At 38.2% G+C, this 20,362-nt stretch overlaps 2 protein-coding genes across 5 annotated transcripts in view; both read right to left on the bottom strand.

Annotated features, from left to right (window-relative positions):
• LOC127428207 (rho GTPase-activating protein 39-like) overlaps positions 1 to 12,904 on the bottom strand; it is a 50,873-nt gene extending 37,969 nt beyond the window's left edge. Inside the window, exon 1 of the mRNA XM_051676394.1 lies at positions 12,693 to 12,904. Coding sequence (XP_051532354.1) covers positions 12,693 to 12,706 — 14 coding nt within the window. The 5' untranslated portion in view covers positions 12,707 to 12,904. The remainder of the gene's footprint in view (positions 1 to 12,692) is intronic.
• A 4,103-nt stretch (positions 12,905 to 17,007) lies between these two features.
• The window catches only part of LOC127428209 (extracellular sulfatase Sulf-2-like), a 53,822-nt gene continuing 50,467 nt past the window's right edge, over positions 17,008 to 20,362 (bottom strand). For 3 of the 4 annotated variants that reach the window (XM_051676400.1, XM_051676402.1, XM_051676399.1), the window contains exons 19-21: positions 20,238 to 20,271; positions 18,515 to 18,568; positions 17,008 to 18,162 (exon numbers count right to left, since the gene is read on the bottom strand). In XM_051676400.1, the coding sequence (XP_051532360.1) occupies positions 18,132 to 18,162; positions 18,515 to 18,568; positions 20,238 to 20,271 (119 nt within the window). In that variant the 3' untranslated portion in view covers positions 17,008 to 18,131. The remainder of the gene's footprint in view (positions 18,163 to 18,514; positions 18,569 to 20,237; positions 20,272 to 20,362) is intronic. The other variant, XM_051676401.1, reaches the window with a different exon arrangement.

Genomic DNA, 20,362 nt, shown 5'->3' on the forward strand with positions numbered 1-20,362 from the left:
GCACACAACAGGGTACGATAAAGAAATATTCTTAGAAAATGTCTAACACTAGGCAAAATGTCAAATCATTTCCCTACCAGGAATGCAATTCATTTTTGTTTTATTCTTCAAGTTTATTCAAGGAATCTGCACCATTGTTTAAAAAAATAGCAGTAAAATGGCTGGTCTCCAAGGACTTTATAACTGGACTGAATCCATTGTTCCAAAATAAGGCCAAATGCTTTTATTTTAATTCACTGTTTTTGAGGAGAGCAATTCTGAAATTCCACCTTTGCTATTTCTGATTTAGATTACCCCTTCCACTTTGAGAGTAAGGAAAAATGCTCAATAGCAACAAAACTAACAAGAGAACATAAAGCCTCTCAGCTGCAATTTACTCCTCATAAAGCTGTAAGCCAGGCCAAAAACAACAGACTACTCTGAGTTTGACACTTAAGTGTTGGCCATGAAAAGCCATGTGTTTAAACATGGCTACACAAGCCATGTGTTTAAAAACAGAAACTGCCTTTGACTTAGCAAACTTTCACACCTTTGGCAAGCTGCAACTCCCAAAAACAGTCACTTCCTTTCAAAATAAACTATGTTCCTTGTGAGGGATTATTTACGAAAAAAATTAAGAATCATATCCTTACTGTGTTCTTGTCTGAACAGGTAAAAGGGGGTTGGGGATAGGTTGTGACATAATGTCATTTAATATGGTTGAACAGTATGGAAATATTGGGACAGGCAAGGTTACGTAATTACCTGAGTCAAGGTGTGGCAAACAATAATGTACTCACTTGGATTTACTAAAAATTTTGTCTTGTTCTAACCTTAAATGTAAACAGATCTAAATTAGCTTTTGCTTCTCAAACTATTTCTAACATATGGTTTACTACTAATTTACCCTATTAGTAAAATTAGCATATTTGTTGCACTTAAGTACAGAAATGCAGAGAGTCAGCTGTGTACACATATGCAAACAATAGGTGCAATTCCACAAACAGAACACATATGGAAGTTAGCACGCACTGCCCTGCCTCTGAAATAAAGAGGAGTGCACACTCATTCATTTTTATTTATTTATTTATTATTAAAGAGAGTACATCAATCCAAATGTACACACATTTGTATTGATATTTTACACTCATTCATTCATTAAAAAAAAAAAAACTGCTGCACCTGTCAGAGAAAACCTATCATGCTCTGAAATAGGGCTGCAACTAACGATTATTTTGATAATCGACTAATCTAACGATTATTAGAACGATTATTCGACTATTCGGGCGATTATTGCAACGATTAATCATTAGCTCTTAACCGACTATTCAGCTTGTACCCCGACTTAAAGGGTTGTATTAAACGTGCTTGCTAACAATAAAGGACAAAAATCATCTTTTAAAAATATCTCTAAATGACACTCACTGAATTAAAGGGAAAAATACTTTTTATTATGTTTAATTCAGTAAAAATTTCACTACAAAAAAATCCTATTTTTATCAAGTGTATTTGTCTTTTTTTCCATTTAAAATTGTCTAAAAATCCTTAAAACAAGATGCATTTACTTGAGAAGTAATATATAATACATTTAGACTTGCTTTAAGAGAATGTATCTTAAATATAAGTGTATTTTGTATATGTGTATTTTTTCACTTGGTTATACTTCTGCCATGTGCAGTAAAGACAAAATATACTCATATTCAAGATGTATCCTCTAAAAGCAAGTCTAAACATCTTATATGCTGCTTCTCAGGTGAATGCATCTTTTTTTTAAAAGGAGTTTTATATATTTATATTGGAAAACAAGCCAAAACAAAAACTTTTGTTTCAGTGTATAATGGGGTGAAGACTACCTCTCTCACCTTTTTGTTCACTTCAATCCATCTTTAATTCACAAAAAAACAAACTCTCTCTTGTTAATAAAGCTGCGTATTGCCAATTTTCTTCACGATAAGAAATGCACAGTGACATACATTACAATTCAATAAGTTGCCATCATGTTATGATCTAGCTGCATTAAGCGCAAGCACTCGAGGGATGAGCATCCCAGCGACAGAGTGTACCTCAGCCGGGTGCAGTTTCAATCTCTCCCCCTTAGATCGGGACACTTCGCACAACTCATAGAAGAGGCGCTGACCACACAGAGAAATGCCAGTTTCCTTATTATTTTAACTTTAATAAAGCTATAATGTATTAAATAGAACTGCATTAAAGATGTAACGCCGGGGTGTTTCCTTGCTTGCTTAAGCTGAGCGTCAGCTCTGGCTCTGCTTATTCCACAACAAGAGTGCTTCTGTATTTACTTATTTTGTATTTTTGCATTATAATTCCCTCATACTTTGCGATCTACATCACCTGAAGCTGTTTGGAAAGTTTAGAGTGCATCTGGACTGTGAGATGTGTTTTCTTCCTCTCCTCAGTCAGGCGCGAGCTGCAGTGCTGCTCTTGTGTGCAATCATTATAGTTTCATATGATCTTATGTTAGGTTAAGATCAAACGACTATTCAACAACGAAAATTTTTGTCGACAATTTTTTATTGTCGACGTTGTCGTTAACGTCGACTTATCATTTCAGCCCTACTGTGAAATGAGGTCTCTCATCCCAGTGGTACACGTTGTGTTCATATACGTTTTAATTTGTGTGCAGACTTTTTTTTTTTTCACCCAATTTGGAATGCCCAATTCCCAATGTGCTTTTAAGTCCTCATGGTTGTGTAGTGATTTGCCTCAATCCGGGTGGCGGAGGATGAATCCCAGTTGCCTCCGCGTCTGAGACCATCAACCCATGCATCTTATCACGTGGCTTGTTGAGCGCGTTGCCACAGAGACATAGCGCATGTGGAGGCTTCACATCATCCACCGCGGCATCCGCGCTCAACTCACCACACGCCCCACCGAGAACGAACCACATTATAGCGACCACGAGGAGGTTACCCCATGTGACTCTACCCTCCCTAGCAACCGGGCCAATTTGGTTGCTTAGGAGACCTGGCTGGAGTCACTCAGCACACCCTGGGATTCGAACTAGCAAACTCCAGGGGTAGTAGCCAGCGTCTTTTACCACTGAGCTACCCAGGCCCCCTTGTATGCAGACTTTTATGCTTGAAAGAATCTATACTGAATATTCTGAATTTATTACCCGTTTTTACTTAGGAAACAGTTCTCTGTTTGTGCTCTGTTTTCAAAATGTTTCTCTACATATGTTTTCAATGCCAAAGGTAACTGAAAATACATACTATTCTTCCGATTTCTTCCAGTGTTACATGCAAACATTAATACGCCGAGGACAAGGGATATATGTTAGGAATGTAGAGAGTTAAGTTCCTGGCCCCTGGGGTTGCAGGTATAGTAAACAACTGCCTGCTAGTACTAGTGAAAGGTGGTGCAAGTTTATCTCTAAAATTGAAGAGGGCAAATGACTTGCAGCGGATTAATAACAGGCCTCTATCCCAGCTCACCTCACAGCCTCGGCAGAGGTCAGGGTACAGCTGCTCCTGTCCATTCACTTATATTCTCCTCAGGCTGTATGGAATAACACTGGCTTCATTTATCTTTGGGGATATCATGTCAGGACTGATATAGCTGGCCTTGTGTTAACATATTGGTTACAGGAAGGGAACTGTTAAATGGCTGAACACCAGCAAAATAAGAGGAAGAGAATAATGTTAAATAGACAGTGGTAGTACACACAGAACAGGAAAGGCCAGAATCAGCTGTTTTAGTACAATCAGGGTCTTCTCCATTTTTTTCTTAGGAAAACTGCTAACACTAAACAGGTTCAATTTCTGGACCCAGTTGCAAGAAACCCCTTAACAGAATAGTACCCTCAGGCCATCTCAAACTCGTATGACTTTCTTTCTTCTGCGGAGCACAAATTAAGAAATTGTCAAAGATGTATGATGCAAGTGAATGGGGTCCAAAACTTCCAAGTTCTATAACGGCAGCATAAAAGTAATTCAAACAACTCAAGTGGTGTAATCCATGTCTACTGAAGCAATACAATATCGTGCACATGTGTAGAGTGTTTCTATCAAGATTCAAATCATGATCTATCCAAGGACACTGGATTTATAGTGTTTGAGATTTGTTTTGACTCAAAATTTCCAGTGAAAGTTACATTTTGACCTGTTCTCCCCAAAACCAATTGTTTCGTTAAGAGTGAGTAAATGATAGAATTATCATTTTTGGGTGAACTATTGCTTTAAGTTAAGAAAGCAGACAGTTATAGTTGGAAGTGTATTGTCACTTAGGCTTTGTTTCCGCCTGGTATTAGGATGCATTTCGGGTGATCCAATCCCATGTGGTCAGGTAAGACACATGGCCGCTTACACCTGGTCGCTTAAATGCGTCTCCTGTGACCACTTGTGATCGGATTTGGAGGGGAGTGTCAATGTTTCATGACGACATACATCAATCACTGTCCGTGTGTTACTGCATGATATTAAAGCACAACAAAGTCAGAAAAGACAAAAAAAGCGTGAAAAAACTGTGCTATTTGTCCCAGATGCAGCTGAAATTATTGATTTTTTTTTTGGATTTTCTCCCCTTTTCTCCCCAATTTGGCATGCCCAATTCCCAATGCGCTCTAAGTCCTCGTGGTGGCGTAGTGACTCACCTCAATCAGCGTGACGGAGGATGAATCTCAGTGGCCTCCACGTCTGAGACCGTCAATCCGCACATCTTACCATGTGGCTTGTTGAGAGCGTTACCACGGAGACCTAGCGCATGTGGAGACTCATGCTATTCATCTACGCACAACTCACCACGCGCCCCACCGAGAGCGAGAACCACATTATAGCAACCACGAGGAGGTTAACCCAATGTGACTCTACCCACCCTAGCAACCAGGCCAATTGGTTGCTTAGGAAGCCTGACTGGAGTCACTCAGGACGCTCTGGATTCGAACTTGCGACTCCAGGTGTGGTAGTCAGCAACCTTACTCGCTGAGCTACCCAGGCCCCCAATGCAGCTGAAATTTTATCTAAGCACACATGCAACATTTCTATCAGAATTGTCTGCTATTTTTGTGGATTACCTGTATTAACCTAAGCAGCAGATGTTCGTGCTTCTCTGTCTCGCTGCATGTTGATATCAGACACACTGAAGATTCGTGAAGTTCTCATACTTGTGTTTGTATTTGATTTATTTATTTTTTTTCTATCAGATGGTTAATTCCTTTTAAACCACTCATAACTGGCAAAGTTTAAACTCTGGTTTTAGCACAGCTGTTAATTGCCAGGCAAGGGGAGGCGCTTTGCTGCTGCCAGTACGCATTCAGGACCTCAAATGCGATGTGGTCACATGTGTTTTTGACCACATTCGTATGTGGTTTTTGTGACCTGATCACAAAATGTTTTAGACCCCTTTTAGACCTGTATTTAGCGCTAACCACATGTGATTGGATCACCCGAAACACATCTTAATACCAGGTGGAAACGGTGTCTTAGGGTTTTCTTAACTTCAGGGGTCTTTGCAACAGGCAGCTGGCAACCATGTTTATTGTTTACAGCCACGAGGCGCCAAAATGTTGCTATGGTTATCAACCATTGCAATTTTTGGAGCAACTCCTGTATTCTGTACACACATGAAATTGATGATTTAGAGAATTCACTCCCGCATTAAAATGTGTCTGTCACTCCTGAAAAAAATGCAGTGTGTACAAGGCGAATGTTTCTTGCCTTTCCTGAAAAGAAGACAGCTATAGCAGTAAGTACTGAAGTACTGAGCATTGTGCGAACCATGTCTAGCAAAATTGTGGTAAGACACTATCATATGCATGACAATATGCGAGAATTCCAACCATTAGGCCTACAAACGGATAATGGGGACATGACAATGGAGAGCATTGTTAGCTCAACCATCAGGCTCTATTCATTTGGAAGAACCCCCTTTACAATTAAAGCTTTCACAGCATTGGTGACCAATCAGAACGTGAGCCATGGCTCAGCAGGGGGGTGGGGGTGGGGGGGGCTTTGGGGTAAGGATAAGGGGTCTGAGATGCTGAAATGCTGAACAACAACTCCCCTTTCGGGAGTTCTTTCTATATAAAGCAAGTAGAGTTGACCTCATTGGGATGATGCACTGCCCTTATGTACAATACTATATGGCTTTTTTTGTCTGCACTGCTGCTGATCTGTTTCCTGTCTTAGTGAGACTGCAGTGGACATTGATGCCGGAAACTTCCAGGCGGGAAGTCACATAGCTGGTCTGTAACAGCTGTAACAGACTAAGCAGAAGACGTGAATGAACAAGTGTGCGGGGGAGAGAATAGACTTAAGGTAGCAGCAGAGACAACATGGATGTGTGCTTAAATACAGATCCCCTTGTCTACTACACCAGCTGTCAAGTGTCAATATCAATACTTCTTTCCAATGAACAACTAATTTTGAAAAACAGAGACAACTGAGAAAAGTTTAGTTAGATAAAAGAGATATTGTTCCCTGTATTCCTTGACCTCTAAATGCCTACCATCTTTTATGTTTAAAAGATTAAAATTCAAAATATCTTCTCATTCATCTTTCATTTCAAGTGAATTTGTTCTCAGGGTTGACGATCAGGCTCAATGTTTGGGAAAGGGGCTGTTTTACTGGGTAGGAGCAGGGTCAGAGGTCACCTCATCGCCTCAAAGGAGGATGTTGTCAAAGCGAGCTCATAGGAGATGGGGCACAGCCCTGAGTGCCCAACTGATTGAGCTGATAACGTTTGCATCAAGGCTTAAAAGGGAGGTCTGAGTAATAACAGATTAAAATAATGCTTTCTGCCTGGGGGCCCGAAGTTTTGGAGAAGATTTGCATAATAATGTAATGGTGCAAACTGTCAGGGTGGGGGCAACAGTGGCATTTTAATTTGATGTGTCCCATTCGGAATAAACAAGACACAAGTAATAAAATTAATAGTACTATGGTTAAGCATGAGGTTAAAGGCAGTGATCAAATTAAAGTAATGGCCAACTGCAATATACATGTCACCCACAGCAGGGAACATGCAAACAATTTTCATTCCATTTTGCTGTCAAAATTGATGCATTATAGAAGTTGGTGATAAACAGAAAACCCCAGAGGTCTGTCCATAGGTAGCTGACATTAAATACTTTTGGGGAGTTGCCATGTCCTGCAGTGTGACATGCTTTACTCCATCTCAAACTACTTCAAACAGCATTTTGCTATTCTTTTATCATTATTATGCATGCAGCTTTTATGAGCTCATATTAATTGAGAGACTATCTTCATAGAATATTTGTACTTTTAAATATTCATGTTACAATGCAAAAAGGTGATTCAAATTGTGAAAACTTGAAATGGCAGCCAGTCACAGCAATTAAAAAGTACGCATTTCTTATACATTCATATGAATTTTATAGTGGTCGACCAATATGGGCTTTTCAATGGCCTATGCCAATACCGATATCTAGAGAGCAAGATGGCCGATATAAATGCTGATAAACATAATAAATTTTAACAACAGCAATCATATGTAAACAAAATTTCTAAAGTTAAACAAACACTTATTTTATGCAATATGTACTCAAATTAACTTTAAAAGAAAAAACCTTGAAAACAGAAATTGTTGACTATCCATTGACAAATCTATTGGTAGAGTTCGAAACTGACACAAGGGAAAGTTAACATTCTTGTTAATTGGCCAAGTGAACATGGTAATCAGCCAATGGCGATAATCGCAAATGGCCAAATATCAGCTGACTAATCGGCCTTGCCGATATATTAGTCTATCACTAGAATATTAACCTAAGATGCTGATAAAGTCTGTTGTAGGGGTGTAACGATCCATCGATATGGATCGATGCATTGATCAAATCACCAACGATACAATGTCATCGATTCGACATGTAAACATCAATGTATATATTTTTTTAAGATACACATTTATTTTAAAATTCTCATGTCAGCCACGTGCGTACGCATTTCTTACAGGCGATGCAGCAACCTTATGATATTCATCTCACATTTAAGTGATAAATATGCTTGTGGGATACGGATGTGCACAGAGTGAAGCCTGAAGTTGCACTGTACTCTACCCGTGCTCGCCCATCAACAGGGCTGCGAGCTCCGGTAACAGGATAGCACAGAGCGGATCTCCTGTCATGGGTATGTAAGTATTCTGGATTGAAAGGCTTCTTTGATTGTTGTAGAGATGACAAACTGTCATTGGTTATGTTTACATGCACTAATTTTTGTCAATCCGAATAATTTCAATCCGATTGCAGATTCTGAATGTACTGTTTATATGTCCCCTAAACTTTGCAATCCGATACAAACATTCATTTACATATGCATTGCATGTACGTATTGCCAACCAAACTTCTGCGCATGCGAAGAGCATCAATCGTTGCGTTCTGAAGAAGTGGAGAAAGGCTGAGAAAGTGAGAATGGCACCAAAACTGTAATTGCCATTTTTGCTTTGTTGCGATATCTAAAAAAACCTATTTGCCAGAAAAGCTTTCTTCTTATGTTACTCACTCTATTCAGAAAATGAAGAATTAAAAGCAGCGTCTAATACCCTTTCTGACTTAACTATGTATTTGCCTCATGCCCATTCCTCCTCCAATCTAACCGCAGGCATCTCTGGATGCAAGTACTAAGAAAAGAGAGGTGGGTGAGCGTTATCCTTAAAGGAGTTTACAGATGTGGAATGGAAACAAAATAATAGGGACTTTAAGCAACAGCTGCAGATGGGACACATTTGTTTGATAATAAATGTTATTGATTGTCTAAAACAGGCACATAATATCGCAATATCGATCGCATGCCCCTAAATCGAATTGAAATCGCATCGCAGCAGACTCTGAGGTATCGTTAAACATCAGATCGCTGGCTAAGAGAATCGATATACAGTTGTGCTCAAAAGTTTGTATACCCTGGCAGAAATTGTGAAATTTTGGCATTGATTTTAAAAATATGACTGATCATGCAAAAAAAAAAAAAACTGTCTTTTATTTAAGGATAGTGATCATATGAAGCCATTTATTATCACATAATTGTTTGGCTCCTTTTTAAATCATAATGATAACAGAAATCACCCAAATGGCCCTGAGCAAATGTTTACATACCCTTGAATGTTTGGCCTTGTTACAGACACACAAGGTGACAGACACAGGTTTAAATGGCAATTAAAGGTTAATTTCCCACATAATATATATATTGTGTATAAATAATCAATGAGTTTGTTAGCTCTCACGGATGGAAAAGGATTTAAAAAGATATCCAAAGCCTTGAAAATGCCAGTCAGTACTGTTCAATCACTTAATAAGAAGTGGAAAATTCGGGGATCTCTTGATACCAAGCCAAGGTCAGGTAGACCAAGAAAGATTTCAGCCACAACTGCCAGAAGAATTGTTCAGGATACAAAGAAAAACCCACAGGTAACCTCAGGAGAAATACAGGCTGCTCTGGAAAAAGATGGTGTGGTTGTTCCAAAAGGTTAATTACTTTACTCAAAAGCATCCTATTTATACATGAGATTAATCCCAACATCCACAACATATACATAATATAACAGCTTAATATTACAATGTGTAAACTTGACCTAAGTTATGTGCCAGTCAGAATGCGTAACTTGCACTTTGAATACACTGTTTCTGCAAAAACAAGCTACATACAATACAGTATCCTAAACTGCCTAAAACACAGAACATTAATAACAGTTTCTAAAGCATGAAGAAATCAGAGTACAGCAACTTCTAAAAAGTATGAATACTTCAGTATATTCATTATATGCTATTATTTTAGGAGCTCAGGTTTTCACATGGACAGTTGTATTTTGTTGTATATTTTATATGCTTGATAGCCTACATGTTTAAATTGATGTTTATATATTTTCCTAAATGTTTGGTTAAATATTTGGTTGAAGTTTGGTCTGTTACAATTTGGCTCACACTTTTTTTTAATTTTGCACATTATAATCAAAATATGTTATTTTTGTTGACTAAAATTACATGGCATTTTTTTTTTTTCAGAGTAAAACTGACTAACATTAATGAATTTGACAAGGCAAATGTTGACTTCATTTAAAAGACATTTTCGACAAATGACTAAAACTATTACTAAAACCAAGAAAGGTCAGAGAACTAGTGGTGACGCACAGATTCACACAATACCTAAAGTATTTAGCCTACACTATAGAGCTGTTTATTCAAAAGAACAGCATCATCACCAATAACAAAATGTAAGCAAACAAACAAAACAGGAGAGGAAAGCGTCATGGGCCTTTGCAGTATGTAACGTCCTCAGGCAGAGCACTAGAGACTGACTATTGAGTGTTTGAGCTCAAAGGTCTTGTTAAAACGTTGGTGCTAAACTGCTGCCACAATGCTACGTCCTCCTTTTGTCTGCAAACTATTGTGTACCACATATGCAAACGGGAAAAACATCCTATTGTGAGTCATTCTGGATCAAATATAAACTCTAGCTTGTCAAAACATAATTTAAATTTACACTCAAAAGCTAAATCTAGAATGTTTTGCCCATTACAGGACATACTATAGCAAAGTACCATAAGAAAAGGTCGCCCTCGTTAAGTTTCAGTCATTTCTCTCTTATCATATTCAACTTCTAAAGTGCTTTCAATTTACATTCACTTGTCTACAGTGTCAATGCACAAAACCAACAACAGTGCTACACTGTTTAAAGCATTTTAAACAAGCTCCTGATGTCAGCTGTACAGGGAAGTGACACCATTAAAGGGATAGTTCACCCAAAAATGAAAATTCTCTCATCATTTACCCTCATGACATCTCAGATGTGTATGACTTTCTTCCTTCTGCTAAACAAAAACAAAGATTTGTCGGCGATATGCACATTGAAAGCGAATCACCAAAATAACAAAAGAAGAACTCGGTCCTCTCGTGAACACGCATAGGTGGGCTAGTTGAAAGCTGTGATTTATTGTAAAAAAAAAAAAGACTTAAATATTGATCTGTTTCTCACCCACATCTATCCTATTTATTCTTAAGACATGGATTTAACCACTGGAGTCTTATGGATTACTTTTATGCTGCCTTATGAGCTTCAAAGTTTTGGTCACCATTCACTTGCATTGAAAGGACAAGCAGCTGAGATGTTTTTCTACAAATCTTCATTTGTGTTCAGCAGAAGAAAGAAAGTCATACACAAGTGGGATGGCACAAGGGTGAGGACGCCTAAATGATAAGAGATTTTTATTCTTTGGGGTGAACTATTCCCTTAAAAGCAACAAGTGTCCAGTGTTCTTCAGTTTTAGAACGGGAAACTCAGAGAGAGAAAGAGAGGAACACAGAGATACTACAATACTACAGCTGATCAAAGCTCCGTGTGTTTCATCAAACAGTGAAATCTGACGGAGATCTTTTAACCACCTCTTTTCATCTATTTACACTTCAGCATCTGTCATAATCAAGCACTGGGTGGAAAAAGAAGGTTAGGGTACATTTTCATGTAATTAATTTAATTAATTCGTACATCTGTAACCCTGCACTAAACAGATGTTCTGTGTTTTTTCTGACAGTATGTATAGCACCACAGATGAACACCAAACGGAACATGTGTCCCCAGTTCATTACTTGACTTCAGTGCTTTAACCACAATAAAAGCGACAGGAGGTTTCGTGGGATATCAAAGAGGGTTGTAGTGGTTGCCTGTAACCACAAGATGAAATTAAACTGCTTTGAATACAACACATCTCCTGAACATACAGTACTGTGCAAAAGTCTTAGGCACTTGTGAAAAATGTTGCATAGTGAGGATGTCTTCAAAAGTAATCCCATAAATAGTTTTCACTTATCAATTAATGTCATGCAAAGTCCAGTAATCATAAAAAAATAGCTAAATCAATATTTGAAGTGGCCACCTTTGCCTTCAAAACAGCCCCAATTCTCCTAGGGACACCTGAACACAGTTTTCCTTGGTTGTTGGCAGATAGCATGTTCCAAGCTTCTTGGAGAATTCGCCACAGTACTTCAATCTATTTAGGCTGTCTCAATTGCGTCTGTCTCTTTATGTAATCCCAGACTGACTTGATGTTCAGTGGGGGTCTCTGTGGGGCCATGACATCTGTTGCAGGGCTCCCTGTTCTTCTGTTCTAATCTTTTCTATTTGCAAAAGTAATGTTTGGGAGTCTAAAATGTATATTTCCTATTGACACACTAAAGCTGAAGATATAAATAACCATCTTAAGATAAATGTTTTTGTGAAACATCTTATGTGCCTAAGAGTTTTGCACAGTACTGTACAACTGTAGTTTAATTTATTATTTTCATTTACCAGCTTTTGATCCGATTGTGTACAATAAAATATTGATGAATACTGATTGAAAGAGACATTACTAGTTGAGTTTCTGTAGCCTAACAGAGCTATTTTAAAGCTGTCAAATTAAAATATATGTGGTCGAAACAGTTCGACTAATCACATAATGTAATGTAATGCAAATAATCGACCACTGTAAACAACAACAGAAAGAAAACGTCCACATATGATTGCCCCCCTAGGAAAAATCACTACTTCATTTAATCTCCCATTTCTCCCTCCCTCGGACTTATCAGTGACTTCCCTAACAAATCATGTTGTATCTGCAGTTTTATATTAAGTCATAAAGTTCAGACTAGTTGAACGGCTAACATTTGTTCTCACGAGAGACACTGCGCCAACCCCGTCGCGACAAAAAGTACTTTATTTTATCTCTGTCAAAACTTGTGTCATTTTCCTATAGAGATTATCTCTTACCTTGTCCCTGCCATTTCTCCTCACATTGTACGGTCAAACCACAAAACAAGTATAAAACGTTAGGGTTAAGACGGTAAAACTTTTTCTCCTCAGTGTACGTCGGACGTCCTGCGCTCGCGCGAGGATTTCGTGATGTGTGAGCTCGCGCGCCTGAGCTGCTGCGTGTGCGTGAGTACGGATGGCGGGGTGTCTCGTGGGCACCCCTCTCTCCACCCCCTACATACACTCACAGATACTGCTACTGCCACTCCTGTTTGCCAAACACTGATTAGATATGACTCTCAAAAATTATTTTGTGAAATAAACTACGAAGCTTTGATGTTGCTTTATACTACACGACAGGTGCACCAGAAGTTTGTTTGTAATGTTAGATTATATAATGCCTGAAGGGATATTTGCTGGATTGATTATTCAGAAAGCGCCACCTGCTGGCAAATCATTTAAATTTGACCCATGACATCAATTCTCAAATAAAAGATTGTTGAAGTGTTGTAATGCCCGACAACTACATTTGAGCACCTGCCCGTCCCTTTTCGACTTCCCTTGTCACAGACACCACAGTTAACGCACGCAAATCGAGCGCCACTAATAAAACATATCAATACAGCCAGCAAACTTAGGCAATAGCCCTCCATTAAGCTTCACAACAAGCAAGCTAATCTGGCGTTGGTGTAAAATAGCGTCGTGACGCCGTCGTCAATGAAAAACTAGTGAATTCCGGTAGGCTAGTTCCTTTGTCAGGCAAATGAAACAAATAAATATGCATTACGTGGTTAATAGTCAATCATAATTGGATATCAGAAACGTTAGCCGACCTGTCACCCAACACAAGAAAATGTGCAAATATTATGATCCGTCCACTGTTTACAGGCTCATACTGATCAGCAAAAGCTTTAAGATAAAGCCTAGTAAATGACTGATTCTTACTCTGTGACACCAAAGTTACTGGTAATTGTAGGCAAGCCAACTGCTTGTCATTTCAATACAATAGTCCAGGGCCTTTACAAGCTCAGAATTGAAAGTTTAAATGTTCATCTAATTGTATTGCATAACAGTTTATTTTAACTACACAAAGTGGTTTGGCGATTCTAAATCAGACGTGAAGCTACTGAATATTAGTATTTTGTCAGCATTACAGTTGAACTAACCTCATGGCAGCCAAAAGTTTGGAATAATGTACAGATTTTGCTGTTTGGGAAGGAAATTGGTACTTTAATTAACCAAAGTGGAATTCAGCTGATCACAAAGTATAGTAAGGACATTACTGATGTAAAAAACAGCACCATCACTATTTGAAAAAAGTCATTTTTAATCAAATCTAGACAGGCCCCATTTCCAGCAGCCATCACTCCAACACCTTATCCTTGAGTAATCATGCTCAATTGCTAATTTAGTACTAGAAAATGATGTGCTATTATATCAAACACAGTTGAAAGCTATTTGGTTCATTAAATGAAGCTTAACATTGTCTTTGTGTTTGTTTTTGAGCTGCCACAGTATGCAATAGACTGGCATGTCTTAAGGTCAATATTAGGTCAAAAATGGCAAAAAAAGAAACAGCTTTCTCTAGAAAGTTGTTTTGAGGATTGAAGGTTATACAATGTTTGAAATTGCTAAAAAAAAAACTGAAGTTTTCATACAAAGGTGTACACTACAGTCTTCAAAGACAAAGGATAACTGGCTCTAACAAGGACAGAAAGAGATGTGGAAGGCCCAGATGTACAACTAAACAAGAGGATAAGTACATCAGAGTCTCTAGTTTGAGAAATAGACGCCTCACATGTCCTCAGTTGACATTGAATTCTACCCGCTCAACACCAGTTTCATGTACAACAGTAAAGAGAAGACTCGGGTGCAGGCCTTATGGGAAGAATTGCAAAGAAAAAGCCACTTTTGAAACAGAAAAACAAAAAGAAAAGGTTAGAGTGGGCAAAGAAACACAGATATTGGACAACAGATAACTGGAAAAGAGTGTTATGGATCTTAACCCCATTGTGCTTTTGTGGGATCAGCTAGACTGTAAGGTGCGTGAGAAGTGCCCAACAAGACAGTCACATCTATGGCAAGTGCTACAGGAAGCGTGTGGTGAAATGTCACCTGGACAAACTGACAGCTAGAATAACAAGGATCTGCAAAGCTGTCATTGCTGCACGTGGAGGATTTTTTTGATGAGAACTCTTTGAAGTAGTTCTTTTAATAGTAATAAAAAACTTTAATAGTAATTTTCACATTATTAATGTCCTGACTATACATTGCGATCAGTTGAATGCCACTTTGGTGAATAAAAGTACCAATTTCTTTCCATAAGGGCAAAATTTGTACATTATTCCAAACTTTTGGCCGCCAGTGTAAGTTAGGTCTACATTACAACACTTACAGTAATCTATATCATGTAGTTACCTTAAATATTATTAAAACATTGCCAAATGACAAATAGCCCATTCAAATTTGTCTGCAGAAAAAGTAGCTATGTGGTAGGGTACTTGAAGTTGGGCCACTGACAGTTACAGTCTGGTGAGGCTTACTGTTGAATGCATCGACCAAGCAGTCCTAGCCAAATAAACATCATATCCTACATTTGCCCCCCAAAATGTCTGTGCACTGCCCTGTCAGCCCACATGCATACTTTGTACAAGTAGCACAAACTTTAACCATCATTTACTCACCCTCATGCCATCCCAGATGTGTTTAACTTTCTTTCTTCTGCAGAACACAAATGAAGATTTTTAGGAGAATATCTCAGTTCTGTAGGTCCTTACAATGCAAGTGGATGGTGTCCAAAACTTTGAAGCTCCAAAAAACACATAAAGACAGCATAACAGTTATCCATACGACTCCAGTTGTTTAATCCTTGTCAAATCCTGCGATCTAATAGGGTTTGGGTGAGAACACACCAAAATGCAATTCCTTTTTCAATGTACATCTTGCCATTAATAAGAAATGATAAACATACTATTTTTAAATTTGTAAGCATGTAATTCTGGTTCTGTTCACTCTATCTCACTTTGAAAATTTCTTATTTCATTCAACTAGATGGCAGCAAGCACTAGAATAATGTAAAGTTTTCTCTACAACATTCTATCACAATATACAGATCTGAAATGTAGGTGGCGCTATAAAACATTTTAGCCCTCACAGATGTGCTTGTCCATAGACATTCAGTCTGATTTTCAGTTTATGCACCACCCTCATTGTTTCACTAAATATCTTGGCTTCTGAGTGGACTAGAAGCTTAAACTTGGTGTCATTAGAAAGCTGAGATCCTCATCTATGTGATGATAAATAAGATATTTTATCTTCAATTGTCAAAAACATATTTTTATGGATGGCTTATAACATTGTATTATTCAGCCAAGCAAGCTCACAGACAAGTGAAAAATTGCTCATTTTTAGACAACTGCCTGAGTTAAAAGCAGATAGAAAGTATTTAGCTATCTAGGGCTTACAGCAGCAATAATCATGCAGAAATGATACGTATGTATTCAGAAGCGGTTTTAACCACCATGCCCTGGTAGGAAAGCTCCGCAAAAAAACGCTTGAGGGGTGATATGTTGTTCTGGGTACACACACGAATACGCTGTTGTTAGTGCTCTAAGTGCGGTTCATGTTAGAGGTCCGCTGGTTCGGGTCAGTTTTTCAAGTAGGACTTTGGGTTTGGGTTTGTAATTTATGGAAAAATATACAGGCCTTCCGAACTTGTTTCGCCCATGTGCTCTCACTCACAGATACGCACAAACGGATGAGGGGTCGTTCACACCAAACATGTGTTTGTGTGCATCTGCTCTGTTTTTCCATTGTTTTCCTATGTAAACACATGCTGGATGAACATCCATACCTACATAAGATAAAATGATGGATGGATGGATACAGACAGACAGACAGACAGACAGACAGACAGATAGGGACACTTATCCATATGCCAAAATGAACAGGGAACTCCTGGTTACCACATCCCGTGTTCCTGCCTTTACATGCTACTAATAGGCAGTTTTTCATTCTGTGACCCCGCTCCATTAAAACCTGGATCGGATCTACCCGTTTATGACATTTCATCTGTAATTACTGGTTTCAGATTTCTGATTTCACGATGCATCGTAATTGTTAGGTAGAGAATCATAATCGAATTGAATCATTGTCAGAGGGAATCGTCACACCCCTAGTCTGTAGCATTATTGCAAGAATATTATTTAGACTGGAAAAAATAGTGAGAGACTTGCACAAACAGAATACTGTTTAAGTAAAAACAGGTCATAAATTCAGAATAGTCATACTGATCCATTAAAACTCATAATAAATCACAAATTCAAACCTTGAGTGTGTTTGTCCAGCTTTCTATATATTCAAGTGACAACTAAATGAGTAGCTATACATGGGTATTTAACACTTTATTCACCAACTACTACACCTTCATTGTTTTCCAAATGTCAAGCCAAAGCACAACAGAAAAAAAGGAATTGGCTTGTGATGGCAACTATACAGATGTTTTCCAACACTGTAAATCCAAACATTTTTAGTATGTTATTCATAAGTACATTTAAATGAACGTAAACTTTGTGGACAGTCAGGAAGAGAAACAACCATATGTTCAATCCCATAAAAAATATTATAATATTTACATTAATTGCACATACATTCAAAGACATTACTATGCAGCATTCAGTTCAAAATGTTAACTTACAGTAGCACCATGTTTAAAATAAAAAGCAACATTTACATGAACAGAATCACAGGTTGCAGGTGATATTAACATTATATAGTACAAAATGTAAAGTATCATGAGTTCCAAACTTCTGATGGGTCCTTGGGATTTTCACTTTGAAAAGTACTATTACAATACTATCACAGCAGCAGAGAAGTCAGAGCACTCCAGCCCTGCTTATAAAACAGCATCATAGTCCCACATCACAGAATCTTACAGGAACGAAAATGTATGTTTATTGAACACTTCAAAAAGACCATGTTGTGACAGATTCCAAGTGCTTTTATTCCAATGATGAGCCATGTGAGTTTTCTCGTCTTTTGAGAGCAATGGAGGGGATGTGTCTTAGTCTTAGCCACAAAATGTTATGTGTTCAGCTGGCTAAAAGTGGCTCATAAAAAAAAAGTGTCCATTCTGCTAAAAAAGTTTCCATGATGGATCTCAAAGTCTTTCAAAAAATTCACAAAAATGTAGAGGATGAAAACACATGTTTTGAATATAAATTTTAAGACAACTGCATTGAGAGAGAGAGAGAGAGAGAGAGAGAAAGAGAGAGAGAGAGAGAGAGAGCGAGAGAGAGAGAGAGAGAGAGAGAGCACATTAGATGACCACAATGATAGAGTCTCTCTAATTCCACACTTCACTAGAGTTGGACATTTACTCGCTGTCCTCAGGTCAGGAGTTCATCAGTTCACATTCCTCACCTCTGTGCATCCTTTACGTGGAGAGTAGGGATGGGTCTAACCTAACCATCCTTCCCAAATTTGGCCCCTGTATAAACAGACAATGAGAGACATTGGTTCTGATAACAGAACCCCAAGTTATCCTACACAAAGGATGAACAGGGCAAAGAAAAATCAGGAAAGTGAGAAATTATGGCAGTGGGACACTTTAAACTACTCTGTACTCTGTTAGCACACTTTAAATAGGAATAAAGGACTCTTGTCATCAAAATATGTCACATGTGCTTCTAAAGGAATGTCAAGAGAATTGTAAAGCTGCTCATGTGAAGAGTGAAAGCATACACATACACTATGACAGAGGGAGTTGGCCTCTCCAGGATTAGTGGCGGTCACTGGCTGGCTGAATTATATTAAGCAGATGGTGTGTACAACAAACTCACATTGATTTGGAGGACGGTTTCTTCACTTTTGGCCTCTTTCGACGATGAAGAGGCCTGAATCATGTGGAGCGCACACAGACACGTGAGCCATTTCATGCCAGAATACATTCACAAACACACATATAACAAATATAAAAAGTTATTTTGGTAACACTTTAGAAAGTTCCATTCGTTAATATTAGTTAACTACTTAAGTTAAAGCATTTATTCATCTTGGCTAATGTTAATTATAACATATACTGTACTAATACATTTTAAAAATCAGAAGTTGTAAATGCTAACGTTAGTTAATGCACTATAAACTAACAATGAACAATTGTATTTTTATAAATTAACATTAAAGGGATAGTTCACCCCAAAATGAAAATTCTCTCATCATTTACTCATAACATAAATTAAGATTTTAAAAATATATCTCAGCTCTGTAGGTCCATACAATGCAAGTGTAACCCATCCTGCTCGATCCGCTTCGAGCGGGATTCGAGCCGGCGTCTCTGGCATGGGAGGCAGGTGCGCTAACGAGGAAGCTAAAGGCTACAGCCCCTAGCGTCAGTCGCTAGTGCGCCTCTTGAGGCTAGGTGAGTAAGGTTTACACACTGCACAACTATCTCGTATAGCTGGCTCCCGTTACACTCACCCTCCTAAACCTCACTCCCATCCGGGTCACGGCACGTCTGTAACTGGTCCTACCTGACCCACTCGGAGCGGAATTCGAACTGGCGTCAGCCGGCATAGGAGGTGGTTGCTTTAACAAAGAGGCTAAAGGCTACAGCCCCTAGCGTCAGTCACTAGTGTGCCTCTTGAGGCCAGGGGAGTGAGGTTTACACATAACGCACAGCTATCACATACCAGCTGGCTCCCGTCACACAAGTGAATGGTGATCAGACCTTTGTAGTGCCAAAAATCACATAAAGAAAAAACATAAAAGTAATCCATATGACTCCAGTGTTTAAATCCATATCTTCAGAAGCAATATAATAGGTGTGGGTGAGAAACAGAACAATATTTAAGTCCTTTACACTCTAAATCTCCACTTTAACTTTAACTTTCAGATGTGAAATTGAAACTAAACAGGCACCTCATGTGACTTTCAGATGTAAAGTGAAAGTGAAAGTGGAGATTTATGGTAAAAAAGGACTTACATTTTAATATGTTTCTCACTCACACCTATTATATCACTTCTGAATATATGGATTTAACCACTGGAGTCATATGGAATACTTCTATGTTTCCTTTAATGTGATTTTTGGAGCAATAAAGGTTTGATCACCATTCACCTCCATTGTATGGACCTACAGAGCTGAAAATTTCTTCTAAAAATCTTCATTTGTGTTCTGCAGAAGAAAGTCATACACATCTGGGATGACATGAGGGTGAGTAAATGATGAGAGAATTTAAATTCTTGGGTGAACTATCCCTTTAACAAAGATGAATAAATGCTGTAAAAAAATATATTCTTCATTGTTAGTTAATTAACTAACCTAATTAACAGATTAATGAATTAACTAATTAACTAATGTTAATTAATGGAACACTATTCATCCAAATCGATAAAGCCTTTAAAACATGTTTAACTACAGAGCTGTTATCCCTCATGTACTACTGAAAGGTTATATTTGCATTTATGGTTCTTTCAATGACCATATTCTCATAAAGATCCTTTTTTATTTAGTATTTCTTTCACCATCAGAGACAAGAGCAAAAAATAGGAATGAAGCCATACCTGTAATCATAAAAAGAGTTCCTTTCTTTACCACCTTTAAGAGACAAAATGTGTCATGGGGTTGTATATTGTATGTTTATATGTATTGTGAGGAAATGCAACCTCCATGCAAAGACATTCAACAA

This window comes from Myxocyprinus asiaticus, chromosome 37 (genome assembly GCF_019703515.2).
Source record: "Myxocyprinus asiaticus isolate MX2 ecotype Aquarium Trade chromosome 37, UBuf_Myxa_2, whole genome shotgun sequence".
NCBI lineage: Eukaryota > Metazoa > Chordata > Actinopteri > Cypriniformes > Catostomidae > Myxocyprinus > Myxocyprinus asiaticus.